At 51.2% G+C, this 14,566-nt stretch overlaps 1 protein-coding gene across 1 annotated transcript in view; it reads right to left on the bottom strand.

The window, feature by feature from the left end:
• Positions 1-292: 292 nt before the first annotated feature.
• Positions 293-14,566, bottom strand: part of DYSF (dysferlin) — a 75,509-nt gene continuing 61,235 nt past the window's right edge. Inside the window, 6 exon segments of the mRNA XM_050973376.1 lie at positions 293-3,317; positions 4,861-5,008; positions 6,089-6,198; positions 7,188-7,366; positions 7,619-7,718; positions 14,199-14,340. Coding sequence (XP_050829333.1) covers positions 3,279-3,317; positions 4,861-5,008; positions 6,089-6,198; positions 7,188-7,366; positions 7,619-7,718; positions 14,199-14,340 — 718 coding nt within the window. The 3' untranslated portion in view covers positions 293-3,278.

Genomic DNA, 14,566 nt, shown 5'->3' with positions numbered 1-14,566 from the left:
AGGGGCAGCCACGGCAAATCTGGGAATTCCAGCCCAGCCCCTGCCCACCCTCCCAGACAGCAATTCCTTATTCCCAAGATCCCAGCCCAATCTCCCCTTTCCCAGTGGCAGCCATTCCCTGGCTCCTGTCCCTCTGTCCCTTGTCCCCAGTCCCTCTCCAGCTCTCCTGGAGCCCCTCAGGGACTCTGAGGATTCCCTGGAATTTTTCCCTTCTCCACAGTCCCAATTTTCCCGTTCCCACTCCCAAGAGGAGCTACGATTCCATCCCCACAATCACAACACTGGGAACGGGAATGTTTCAGAGCGTTTCTTTGGGAATCACAGTGCTTTGGGCATTATTGCAGATAAGGCAGGCACAGGTGATCCAGAACAAATTCCAGCCAATTCCCTGGATAACCGGAAGCCACAGGGAATTCTTTCTACAGCTCCCACCTGGATTCGGAGAAGACACAACCAGGCCCGGAGCTGGATGTGGCTGTTCAGGGGAAAAAACTGGGATGGAGTTGGTTTTTCTGGATGCTCCGACCTGAATTTACCCACCGGAATCCCATGGGATCCTCTTGGCATGAAAGCTGGACCGGGAGCAAGGATTTCCTTCTGGAAATCGCTGTTTTTATGGAACTGGATGCCCTGGATCCTTCTCTCCCATGGCTGCTGACCCAGGTTTGCCAGGGGAATGCTGGGAATAAAACAGGATTTCCCCCTGGAAGTGTCTCTGGAGTGAATCCCAAACATTCAAGCCCATCCCATTCCTGGCATTCCACAGTCCCTCATCCAAGCTGGCCTTGGACGTTCCAAAGGTAACCCTTGGACGGATTTTGATTCCTTGTCTTTCTGGGATAGACAGCGGTGTTCCCGATGGGATGGGGGATGAGCATCCCACATTTGGCATTCCAACACGGATCGTGCATCCATTTGGGGCGCTTGGCTCTAAGATTTTTGGGTTGGGATCACAGGGAATTACACCAGGATGGAAAATCCTAGAATCCCCACAAATCCAAGAGATATTGGACCTGAATTCCCACAGTGGATTCCAGGAGAGCACTCAGGGAATTCCAGATTCCCTCTGGCACAGCTGGATCCTGGTGGGAAAGGAGCAGGGACCAACGTTCCCATAAAACCCAAATTCCCAATCCCAGAAGAGCCAAACAGAAGCAGCTTTTGTCCTCGGCTCCTCAGATCCTTTGGGATAATAAAACCTCTGGAAAACTGGAGTGAATCCTGGTGGTTTGATGGTGGCTATAAACAGGGATGGGGGTTGGAACGGGGTTGGGAGGCTTTTAGGGAAAAAAACGAAGGAAAACGAAGCATTTAACGACGGAAAATGAAACCTCCGCCCTGGGATGTGCAAATCCGGAGCCAATTCCTCTGCTCCAGCTTTTGGGAAGGGGCCGTGGATCAGCCAAAGCTCAGCAGCAGGGATGAGGTTATAAATCCCTATAAATCCCTATAAATCCCTAAGCCGTGCAGAAAACACGGAGAAGGAGGTGCCCCGTGCAATCTGGGAGATGTCCCAATGGGAATCCCGGGATTTGATCCCCCATGGATTACATCCTCATCCCACAGAGCAAAACTAAAATATTTTTCCCTATTTTTTAAGCGCAGGTTTAAAATCCCGGCCAGAGCTGGGCAGGAGCTGCCATCAGCGGTTTTTCCTGGGAAGCTGATCCCTCGGGATCACTTTTCCCAGCTCCTCGCTCGTTTGGAGCAGCCACAGCTCCAAGAAAAACATGGAATCAAGGATAAATCTCATCCTGCTGGAGGGAGGATGGGAAGATCCCGAATCAGCAAAGATGCCGGAGCAACCTGGATAATAATGGGATTTTTCTGGTGGGAAAATGGGAGAAGATTCCTTCTCCCAGGATGAGAATTTGAGGAATAACACCCTCCCAGCACTGGAAAACTCCGGGAATCATGGAACCACCAGGGTGGGAAAGACCTCTGAGCTCAAGTCTGACGCTGCCAAGGTCACAAATCCCCAAGTGCCACATCCCACGGGATCATCCCGCTCCAGGGACAAGAGGAGGGAACAGCAAAAGCAGGAATGTCCCAGCATTCCCATCAGATCCGGGGGAGGCTGAGCAGGCTGTGGATCATGGATTTGTTTGGAAAACAACTCCCACCCCGGGACAGGTTTTTCGCTCCATTAATGCCCGGGAGCGGCGAGTATGGGTTGGGATGTTTTCCATAAGAATCTTTGGGAATACGAGGGAAAATGGCTGATTTCAAAGGAATATCAGTGAGGCGCAGCCTGGAGAAAAGGAGGATCAGGAGGGGCCTTCCGGCTCGGCACAGCTCCCTGAAGATTTGGAGCCAGGTGGGAGTTGGGATCTGAACCCAGGGAATAACAGGAAAAGAGGGAACAGCCTCAGGTTGTCCCAGGAGAGGCTCAGGTTGGACACCAGCAGGAATTTCCTCATGGAAAGGGTGGTCAGGCCTTGGAAGTGCCCAGGGAGGTTTGGAATCCCCATCCCTGGAGGTGTCCAAGGAATTCCCGGATGTGGCACTCAGTGGGGACTCAATGATCCCAAAGGTCTTTTCCAACCTCAGGGATTCGGGGATTCTGCAAATACTGACACTGAAAAGACCAAGAATTCCCAAAAAAGTGGCCTGGAGACAGTGGGAGAGGAGGAAATCAAAGCCCAGTTGGAATGGGAGACCTGTAGGATTGTGGAACATCTCCAAGGGAAAACCAGCTCCAGAATTCCATGAAGGAATGCAAAGGCCTCAAAATCCAAGAGAAACTGGGATTTTGTGGAGCACCAACTCCAAATCCCAGGTTTTGAACCACAGCCTTTCCCACTCCCACGATTTCAGCTTTGGGAATGCAACGTGTCATCCCAGGGATTCCGGTTTTCCAACACGTTTTCCACAGGTTTACAATCCATAAATGGGATAACACAGGGAAAAAGGAAACTGAGGCTGGATCAGAGAGTGAAAAGTGCTCGGAATCCATGGGATTTGCTCAGGCCGGCAAATCCCAAATCCTGCCCTGAGGATCCTCTGCACGTTCCCAACTTCTGGATGAAAAGATCCTCTCCCTGCTCCCTCCTTGGATTTCCGCTGGAATTTGGGATTTACCAACCAGAGCAGCAGGAAAACTCAAACAAAACACAGCAGGCTGGAAAACCAGGAATATTTTGGTTAGGTGACGTTTCCAGGGTGGAATTCCAAAGGGAAGCGGAGTCTTTGGCAGCGGCTGGAGGCCTGGATGAGGTTGTTCCTTCTCCACTTCCAGAATTCCTTCCCAAAATTCCCAGGCAGGCACGGGAGAAGCTTCAGTTGAAAGGTTTCACCAGTTTCATAGCAGCGTAGTTCTGGAAGGATGGAAAAACATGGGAATCACTGGGAAAATTAGGGAATCACTGGAAAAATAAGAGAATAATTGGAAAAATGAGGGAATCACTGGAAAAATAAGGGAATCATTGGAAAAATGAGGGAATCATTAGAAAAATACAAGATTAGTTGGAAGAATAAGGGAATCATTGGAAAAATGAGGGAATCGCTGGAAAAATGAGGGAATTGCTGGAAAAATACAAGATTTGTTGGAAGAAAAAGGGAATGATTGGGAAAATGAGGGAATCGCTGGAAAAATGAGGGAATCGCTGGAAGAATAAGGGAGTGATTGGAAGAATGAGGGAACCATTGGAAAAAATGAGGGAATGATCGGAAAAATAAGGGAATCATTGGAAGAATTTAAAAAGCTCCAGGAGTCAATCCTGGATTTTGGTTGCCCTTCCCAAAATTTCTAAGAGAAATTCCCACCTCTTCAAGCCCTTGGAATAAATTTGTTCCCTCCCTCCAGCAACCTCCCAGTGTCTGACTGGTGGGAAGAATTCCCAGTTTTCCTTGATTCGCTGGAGCCTCCTCCTCTCCTCTGGATCCCGCTGCTCCTTCCCATCCTCTGGAATTCCCACAAATCTCATGGATTCACCACCCAATCCCTGGCCCTGTCTCCCTACAGCTCCTTTTTCCATGATCCCACAAAATTTGGGACATCACCTGTTCTGCCCCTTGGGAAAGGGGTCCTGGAGCATTCCCAAAGCTGTGCCAGGAATTTTCTGGAATGCAGAGTTTTCCAGCAGGGAGAGGCTCCTCCAGCCCTGCCCCATCCTCATTTATTCCAAGGAGAAATCCAGCCGGCAGCTCCATGGAATTTTGCCAAAGGCAACCAAGGCAGGCAAAGCTATCCCAGATTTTTTCCCTCTGCATCCCAGAAAACCTTGGGATCTTGGCACAGCAGTGCCAGCACTTGGTGCTGCTGAGGACATGCCAGGAATGGCCTTCCCAAGTTTTTCTGGGATCTCCACCATTCCTGGTGTCATGGAATTTTTTGCGGTTGGAAAAGAGCCCCAACCCTTGTTCACCATTCATTATCCATGTCCTCAAATGCCACATCCAGATGTTTTTGGAATAATTCCATGGATGGGGACTCCACCACTGCTCCAGGGCTGGCACTGCTTTCCATGAGGGATTTTCCTTAATATCCAAACTAAAATTCCCTTGGAACAACTTGAGGCCATTCCCTCTTGTCTTGCTGTTCCCTGGGAGCAGATCCCAAATCCCACCTGGCTCCAAACTTTCAGGGAATTCTGGAGAGCCAGAAGGTCCCCCCCGATCACGCTTTCCTCTGGGATGAGCCCCTTTCCCTCAGCTTTTCCTGGTGCTCCAGCCCCTTCCCAACTCCATTCCCATCCCTGGCCATGCTCCAACCCCTCCATATTTTTCCCACGAGGATCCCAAACCCAAAAAAGTTCCTTTTTAACCCATTGTGTTCCTCAGCACGGAATTCTCCATCCCGCTGAATCCACCACCCCTCAGACCTCGGCCAATCCCTGTCCTCTCCCAGCCACTCCGTACCGGGAAGGCGTAGACGAAGATTCCCAGGAAAAGCAGCAGGATGAAGAGGAGGATGGCCAGGATCAGCACCCACTTGTAGCGGCGCCACAGGATGAACTTCAGGGTCTTGTACGGGGACGTGAACCACAGGAAGGAGGTCTCGGGACGCCTGGAGCCAAGGGAAGGATGGGTCACCTCGGAATTTCATCCTCCTGGATCCCCAGTCCCATCCCCTTGGTGGTCCCAGGCCAGCTTCAAAATCCCACTGGACTGGTGATCCAGTTTCCCAATCCCACTGGAATGTGTCAGCTCCTCATCCCTCTGGGGATGTCCCATCAATGTCCACCTTGGTGGTCCAGACCAGTCTCCCAAATCCTGCTGGACTGGTGATCCAGACCAGATTCCCAATCCCAATGGATTCATGGTCTAGAGCAGCTTCCCAATCCCACTGCTCTCAGGTCTTCCATCTTTCTGGATACATCCCATTAATGTTCTCCTTGGTGGTCCAGACCAGCCTCCCAATCCCACTGAACTGGTGATCCAGGCCAGCTTCCCAATCCCACCGGAATTTGTTAGCTTTCCATCCCTCTGGGTATGTCCCACCAACATCCTCCTTGGTGATCCAGACCACACTCCCAGTCCCACTGGATTCATGCTCCAGACTAATCTCCAAATCCCCCTGGACTGTCTCAGCTCTGCCATCTTCTTGGATACATCCCACCAGTGTCCTCCCTGGTGGTCCAGACTGACCTCCCAATCCCACTGGACTGGTGATCCAGATCAGCTTCCAAATCCCAATGGATCCATGGTCCAGACCAGCCTCCCAATCCCACTGGACTGGTGATCCAGACCAGCTTCCAAATCCCAATGGATCCATGGTCCAGACCAGCCTCCCAATCCCACTGGACTGGTGATCCAGGACCAGCTTCCAAATCCCAATGGATTCATGGTCCAGACCAGCCTCCCAATCCCACTGGACTGGTGATCCAGACCAGCTTCCAAATCCCAATGGATTCATGGTTCAGACCAGCCTCCCAATCCCACTGGACTGGTGATCCAGACCAGCTTCCCAATTCCACAGAACTTGCTCTCCAGACCTCCCTCCCAGTCCCCACCAGTTCAGAGCGGATCCTACCCAGGTGCAAACCCAGTTCAGCCCAGTTCCCCACAGCTGGAAACACAGAATTCCCATTTGGTCCTTGAGAATTCCATGCCCTGGTGGTTGCTTTTCCATTTGGGATGTTCTTACTTGGGATCCTCCAGCCTGGGATTCATGTTTGGCTCATCCCGTCCCATCCCGGCCGGACGCTCCTCGTGCTCCTGTTCCGCCACGATTTCCAAAGTCATCTCCAGTTTGCCCTGGATGGGTTAAACAAAAACCTATTTATTATCCCCAAAAAACAGGGGGAAAGGTGAGGAATGAGCATGGGATGGAAAATAGGGATTCGGGGAAGAAAATATGGCTTGAGCAGAATCCAACCACTCCCAGCAATGACCACGGGGATCCCAGGATTCCAGAGATCCTTCACCTGTCGCTGGAGATATTCCAGGAAATCCCAGATCCCACTGACCCCCAAATTTGGGCAACCACAGAATCCCAGGATGGCTGAGGCTGGAAAAACCTCTGGGATCGAGTCCAAGCTGTGACCAATCATCACTGAGTGCCACATCCAGTCTCCTTCAATTCCCTGATTTCCTGATTTCCCTGGAACCAGCTCAGGGTTTTTTGGTTGAATCACCGAATTCCCCGATTTCCTGATTTCCCTGGAATCAGCTCAGGGTTTTTTGGTTGAATCACCGAATTCCCCGATTTCCTGATTTCCCTGGAACCAGTCAGGGGTTTTTGGCTGAATCACCGAATTCCCTGATTTCCTGATTTCCCTGGAACCAGCACAGGGTTTTTTGGTTGAATCACCCAATTCCTTGCCTGGATTCCCTCACCTGCATGGAACAGTCACCAAAACCTGGGACAGGAGCCCAGACACCTTTAAAATTATCCCTGGGACAGCTGGAATTTTTTCCAGGTCTTTAGGACACAAGATTGTTGGGAACAGTCATGAGATGGACTTAAATTTGGTGGCACATTCCAAAAACCAGGATAAGAATCCCACACAACCAATCATTCCTCTGCACAATGCCGGAAAACTTCCAGCCAACCACAGCGGATCTGGCTGGATCCACAAAATCTCCAGCTGGAAATGGAATTTCTCATCCTGGCTTGAAACGAACAAAGATTTCAGGGAATTCTGGAACGGTTTGGATTGGGAAGGAATTTAAAGCCTCGGACACTTCCAGGGATGGGAATTGGAGCGAAGGATCCAAGGGAAAACATGGAGAGGTCACTTTACCGCCAGGATCTTCTGCTGGTTCTGCTCGGCCACACAGGGCCACCAGCCCTTGACGGCTTTCTGCTCGAAGAGGGACACGGAGCGGCCGGAGGACAGGGAATCATCCACCAGATCCAAGGAACACTTTTCCGCCGTCTTGGCAGGCTTGGGCATCCTGTTGAGATCCATCTGGATGGATCCTGTAGGGAAGAACATCCCAGGTGAGACATTTCAGCGGGATAACCCTCAAAACGTGGAATGTTCCCTGATCCCATGGAGTTTGGGCCACCCCAACCATCCCAATCCAAACTCCCACTATCCCAGGTGGCTCCAAGCCCCATCCAGCCTGGCCTTGGACACTTCCAGGGATCCAGGAGCAGCCACAGCTTGTCCAGACAACCTGTGCCGGTGATGTCATCCCTTTGGGATGGATCCCCAAATTCCCAACTTACCCAAATAGTCGTCGAAGGAGAACTTGTCGTTGTCCCAGATTTGGATGATCAGCTGGGGTGGGATCTTGTTTTCCGTCTTGTCCAAGCTCCAGAAGTGTTCCTGAAATCCCACCGGGAAAGAAACCATGGGAAAATTAAAAATTCATCAGGAGAATTGGACAGAGCCTGGCTCTGGAAATCCTGGAATTCCTGGGGCGTCCTGCTGTGGGTCTGCAGGAGCACAGGCTCTGGAAAACTCTTGGATAATCAGAGGAAAACCCAAGATGCTTCTGGGAGGTGTAGGCAACAATTTATGTCTTAATTTAATTATTTAAATTATTGTAATTAATTTATTTCAATAATTTAGTTTAATTTAATGCAATTTAGGGAACGGCTCCATGGGATCCCAAACAGAATTCTCAGGAGAGACAGAAATTCCCACAATTCCAATGAGGATGAGTCTCCAAGGTGAAGAGAGCAATGAGCATTGAGTGCTGGTGCTGCCAAACTTCGCCTTCCTCTTAATTCGTGGAAAAAGGAGGGATTGACACCTAAATCAGCGCTTCCGGCAGGGAATTCTCAAGGATTCCTTCCCTTCTGGACCTACCACAGCTTTGATCTGCTCCCAATCTGTCACAGGCAGTGGGACAACCGGAGGCCAGGAAATGCCAGTCCCACCTTCAGGCCACCCACGGCTCCTGAATTTATTAATGGAACATGGATGGGGAAAGGAAGATTCCATGGTATCCCAGGAACCTGCTGATATCACATTGGTGGATCCAAGTCCCAGTGCCCAACCTGGCCTTGGACATTCCCAGGGATCCAGGGGCAGCCACAACAAATCTGGGAATTCCAGCCCAGCCCCTGCCCACCCTCCCAGCCAGCAATTCCTTGCCCAGATCCCAGCCCAATCTCCCCTTTCCCAGTGGCAGCCATTCCCTGGCTCCTGTCCCTCTGTCCCTTGTCCCCAGTCCCTCTCCAGCTCTCCTGGAGCCCCTCCAGGCCCTGCCAGGGGCTCTGAGCTCTGCCTGGAGCCTTCCCTTCTCCAGGGGAACATTCCCAAGTTATCCATAAGTTCTGCACCCCAGAGTAAAGAATATCCACTGCCTGGGAAGCGCCATCTGCGTCACTATTTCCACTTGTGAAACCAGGAATTTTTTCCAAAAGGGAACTACACCACTGTTGGGATGCCTGGGAGTTAGGATTAAGAATCCCGGAATCCCTGAGGTTGGAAAAACCTTTTGGGATCAGTGAGTCCAAGCTGTGCCAAATCCCCACCTCAGCATCCAGGAATTCCTTGGACACCTCCAGGGATGGGGACTCCAAATCTCCCTGGACGCTTCCTAAGCCTGACCATCCTTTCCATTAAAAAAATTCCTCTTGATGTCCAAAACGAAATGTTGGGATAAAGGAGAAAGCCAAAATCCCACCCTAAGCCGAGGGATTGCTGGGATTGTTATTCCTGGCTCCAGCAAAGAGCAGGAAAATCCCAGCAGGATTCCTGACACCCCTCCAAGGGTGTTCCGGTGGCAATTCCTCCTGGAAGTGTCAGAAATGAGGGGATTTAATTAAAACCAGGAAACTCCAGTGTTATTCATCCATCGCTCCATAAATTCACCCCAAGGCTCGGATTCATTATTTCATCCAATATTAAATTATAAAAAAGGAGGAAAAACGTGTCACATTCCATAGGAACACAAATATTCCAGCTGGGAGTCCGTGGGAACTCCAATCCCATTGGATTCATTTTAAGAGATCCCCCTGGATGGTTCTGTTTCAATTTCCCTCCGTTCCCTGCCCGGTTTTGGGTAAAACGTGCCAGGAATTTTGCACTGGAGCATTTTATGGATGCATTTGAGATATTGGATAATCCAGAAATCCCAAAGGAAGTCCATGGAAAATTCCCTCTCTCCCCTCTGCTGGTTGCAGTGGGTTGGGATGGATGTTTATCCAGGGGGATTTTTCCCATCTTTTAAATTAAAATTGCCAAAAAAAGGGGAAGAGTTGATGTTGATTCTGCCTTTTCCCAGAAAATGGGGAAGGAAGGGATCCATAGGGATCCAGGAGCCATGGATCCATGGATAACAAAGCTGGGATGACCTCAGGAGAGGCTGGAAAATTCCAAGGTGGTGGTAGATCCAAGGTGAACACCACCAGCTCCTTTGGATTGTTCCTTCCGGGAGAAATGCAGGTGCCCACTTGGCTTGGCTCAGAAAAGGGGGAAATATATGGAATTCCAGACTGGATTGGGTTGGAAGGGACCCTCAAGACTATCTCATTTCCTGGCTGGAATATTCCCTGGAAAGTAAATTTCCATGAGCTCCATGTCCTCCAGGTGCCTCTTTTCCCAGTGAATTCCTGGCTCAGAGGTTCATCCCATCACTCCCACAGTCCATGGATGTGTCCATGCTCCAGGCGCATCCCACGCTCCCTTCTGGGCTGATGGAACTTCCCAAGGATTTGTTGGAATTTCTCATTTCCCCATCCCATCCACAGGGAGCCAAACTTGAGGAAAACCTCGCACTTGGGATGATCTCCCCCCTGTCCCAACTGGATCCATGTCCTTGGGATAACGAAGCTGAAGGAAAGGTTGGATGGGATCTTGAGAAGAAATTCCAGGATGTGAGGGTGGAGAGGAACTGGGATGGAATTCCCAGAGGAGCTGTGGTTGTCCCATCCCTGGCAGTGTCCAAGGCCAGGTTGGACAGGGCTTGGATCCACCTGGGATAGTGGGAGGTGTCCCTGGATGGGCTTTAGGATCCTTCCCATTCCAAACCATTCCACGATTCCATGGAACTTCTGGCAAACCCGGCAGACTTTGGGATTCCACCTTCCCTCCTCCCCACTGCAACGTCCAAGGAAAAAGGGAACAAAACCTTGGCCCTGCCCCCTCTGCATCCCAATCCCTCAGAACGACACCCCGGCATTCCAGGGATAACTCAGGTGGGGCTCGACCCTTTCCAGGCGGGAATTCAATGCTCCATGGCTCCAAATTCCCCACCCTTTTTTTTTTTTTTTTTATGGAAAACTCCATAAAATATCACTTGGCTGGAGACAAAACCTCCCCGCTCCGAGCTCTGTCCAGCTGGGGACACCCAGAGCTCCGCTGGAAAGGCAGGAAAAGGAACAGGGAATTGGGAAGGGGGAATTTGATGCCGAGAGAAGTTTATGGGTCCCTTTCAAGGCAGCGTGAAATTCGCTTCCGTGATTAAATCGAGCTCCGAACATTCCCTATAAAAACAACCCGGAGCGCGAAATTTATATCCCGGCCTTGTCCAAGCCACGGGGAAAAAAAGGCCGGAATTATTGTTCGGGGGTTTGTTTTCCAAGCGAGGGGAGGCTCGGGGATATTTTATGGATTTTTGTGGATAAAGCAGCAGGGAAAAATCGGCTCCGATTCCCGGGAAAGTGTTGACAGGGCTGCATTTCTCCCGGACTGTGGATGCGCTCCAGAATACAAAGGAGGAAACCTGATTTTGGGGAAAGAGGGGAAGTTTGCTCCCAAAAAGTCCCATTTCAGGTGCATCCTGCAGGAATTCAGGACTCCTGGACAGGCAGGAGACTCCCCTTGGATGTCACAGAATCCTTGAGGTTGGAAAATCCCTCCAGGATCATCCAGTCCAAGCTGTGCCTGATTCCCACCTTGGCATTGAGTGCCACATCCGGGAATTCCTTGGACACCTCCAGGGATGGGGATCCCAAATCTCCCTGGGTGCTTCCAATTCCTGACCCCACTTTCCATGAGGAAATTCCTGCTGGTGTCCACCCTGAGCCTCCACTGGCCCAGCCTGAGGCATTGCCTCTTTTCCTGTTATTCCCTGGCATCAGATCCCAACTCCCACCTGGTTCAAACATTCCAGGAAGTTGTGGAGAGCCAGAAGGTCCTCCTGGATCTTCCTTTTCTCCAGGATGAGCCCCTTTCCAGCTCCCTCAGGAATTCTCCAGCCCCTTCCCAGCTTTGTTCCCTGGCCTGGCCACGCTCCAGCCCCTCCATGTCCATAGGAATCCCAGAACCAGATCCAGCACATCCATGGGGATGCCGTTTGCTCCGACATTCCATGCAAACCCTTTCCTGCCCTAAAGAACTTCCCAGATCCAGATCTGGCGACCACATCCAGCTGCTGCTGGAATCGGCACGGGAAGCTGAACGTTCCAAAACCAATCCCACGCATTTCCCACCCCGCGGCACCTGCGGGATGTGGGAGCCGAGCTCTTCCCTGAGTGGATGCCTGGGAAAATGGGATCCACGCCCAGGGGACCTCGGATTGTCCTGGTTGTCCCATGACCCATCCCACAACAGGCTTAACTGGGAATCCAAAGTTTAAACTTCCAGTTTAGGCTGGGTTTTAGGGAAAATTTAGGGAAAGGGTTAGGGAAAATTTAGGGAAAATTCATGGAAAGGGTTTTCCGGCCATGCAGAAGCTGCCCAGGGAAACAATGGAATGTCCATCCCTGGAATGATTTAAAGTCCCTCTGGATGTGGCACCTGGGGACGTGGTCAGTGGTGGCCCTGGCAGAGCTGCTGGTCTTTGAAGGCTTTTCCATCCTAAATCATTCCGTGATTTTCTCATTTTCCACCCCAGAAACTGTTTTCCTGCAGGACTCAAAAACCTGGGAATGTGCTCTTCCCATGCAGCCAACATGGTTTGAATTTTCCAGGGCTGGAGGAGAAAGATGGCACCAAAAAAATAGAGGGAACAAAGATGGGAATTCCAAAGGAATGCTGAGAAAAGAATTAAAAAAGTATTTCCATGTTTTCTGAAATGCTGTCCTAAAGATGGGAATATTTCTCTTCCATGGAAATATTTTAGAAACTCGGACTGGGGGAAATTCCTCTCTCAGAAAGAGAAGGAAAATCTTTATAACATCAATCCAGCCAGGAAAGTTACGGAAAACCCTCCTGAAGTGGCTGGAAGGTTCAGAAAAGCAGGAAAAAGAGTGGCACCTGGGTTTGCCTGGCTTTTCACTGGTTTTCCCTGGATTTCCAGTCTCCAAAACACCCCAGGCGTTCCCATCTGAACAAAAACACATGGACACCCTCTTATCCTGGGGCATCCTTGGTTTTCTTGGAGAGAGCATTTGCAACCTGAGTTGGGATGACCCATGGAGCCCCCACCCACGGGAATTCCAGCTCTGGAATTCCTAGCATGGGAAGGACCTGGAGCTCTTGGAGCAAATCCAGAGGAGGCACCAGGATGATCAGAGTGATGGAGCAGCTCTGCCACGGGAAAGGCTGGGAGATTTGGGATTGCTGGAATTGGAAGGGAAAATTCCAGGGAAAGCTCAGAGCCCCTGGCAGGGCCTGGAGGGGCTCCAGGAGAGCTGGAGAGGGACTGGGGACAAGGGACAGAGGGACAGGAGCCAGGGAATGGCTGCCACTGGGAAAGGGGAGATTGGGCTGGGATCTTGGCAAGGAATTGCTGTCTGGGAGGGTGGGCAGGGGCTGGGCTGGAATTCCCAGATTTGCTGTGGCTGCCCCTGGATCCCTGGGAATGTCCAAGGCTAGGTTGGATCCACCTGGAACAGTGGGAGGTGTCCCTGGATGGAACTGGGTGAGCTTTCAGCTTCCTTCCCTCCCAAACCATTCCACAATTCCATGGATCCTAATCCACCTGGCCCCACTCCTGGGAGCTCCAGGATGGAACAAACAAAGGAAAACCATTGGAAAACTCCTTCCCTCCCGGCCCAGCTGGGCACAGGTGGTTTTGAGCAGCTCCCAATTCCCCACAGTCGCTCCCAACCTTTGATTGAAATTCCACCTTCCAGCGCCTGCCTTTCCAGCCGGGATTTTTACGGCCGCAGGAACCAAGCCGGAGTTCAAACAGCACATGGCGAGATCAAAAAATTCCCGGAGCCGGAATGCTCCACCCGGCTTTTCCTTCATTATTCCGGCCTTTACAGAGAGCTTTTACAAGGTGTTTATTTTCAGATCCAGTGCTGGAAGCCATGTGGTGGGAAAAGATTCCAGATCGGCACAGCGGGATGGATTTGCTTAAAGGGGTTTATGGAGGGGGTCTTGGCTTTTTCCAAGCGGGATAATTGGATGTAGTACACCCTGTACTTGGGATTTGTGGGATATGAAGCGTGAAATGGGCCCGGCTGGGATTCTGTCAATCATTGGAACTGCCCGGGAAGGGCTTTGGAAGCTGGGAATTGTCTGGGATGGGGGATTTGCTCAGCATCTTCCCGGCCGAAGAGATGGTTCCATGGAAAATAAGGTGGGACGGGGATCTCGGTGGGATTTGGGGATCCCAGGGGGTTTTGGGGGGTCCCAGGGGGTTTCAGGGATGGTCCCATCGCAAGCGGGAATCTTTGGGCACCTCATATTCCCTGAATACTGAGGGTGAACAAAAACAGGGAGCAGGGATCATGGGATCACTGAGGTTGGAAAATCCCTCCAGGATCATCCAGTCCAAGCTGTGCCCAATGCCCACCTTGGCACTGAGTGCCACATCCAGGAATTCCTTGGACACCTCCAGGGATGGGGACTCCAAAGCTCTCTGGGCACTTCCAAGGCCTGACCACCCTTTCCATGAGGAAATTCCTGCTGGTGTCCCAGAACTCCCACAAGGATGCAGGAATTCCATGCAGGACCACTCACCTTCTTGGCCACGTGGCACATCTGCTCCGCCGGGAGATAATCGAAGGGAAAGACAAATCTCCAGTTGAAATTCCCTTCTCCTCCCATGGATCTGTAGTGGACATCCGTCTTCTGCTTGTTCTCCTCGTGTCCCACCAGCCACCTGCCAGGGACAAACGGAGCCCATGGAAAATCGGGATCATGGCAAGGATTTGGGATCTCCCCCAATGTCACAATGTCCGTGAGGGGAAATGGAATATTCCCAATCCCAGTGGCTGCTGGGGGTGGGGAAATGGGAGAGGGAAAGCAGCAGTCCCAGAGATGGGAGATGAATCAGTGCTGGTGTTAGCATCTCCAGAATTATGGAATCATGGAATGGTTTGGGATGG

Source organism: Serinus canaria, chromosome 4 (genome assembly GCF_022539315.1).
Source record: "Serinus canaria isolate serCan28SL12 chromosome 4, serCan2020, whole genome shotgun sequence".
Classification (NCBI taxonomy): Eukaryota; Metazoa; Chordata; class Aves; order Passeriformes; family Fringillidae; genus Serinus; species Serinus canaria.
The sequence above is the reverse complement of the archived record's forward strand: the minus strand, read 5'-3'. Positions and strand labels throughout refer to the sequence as shown.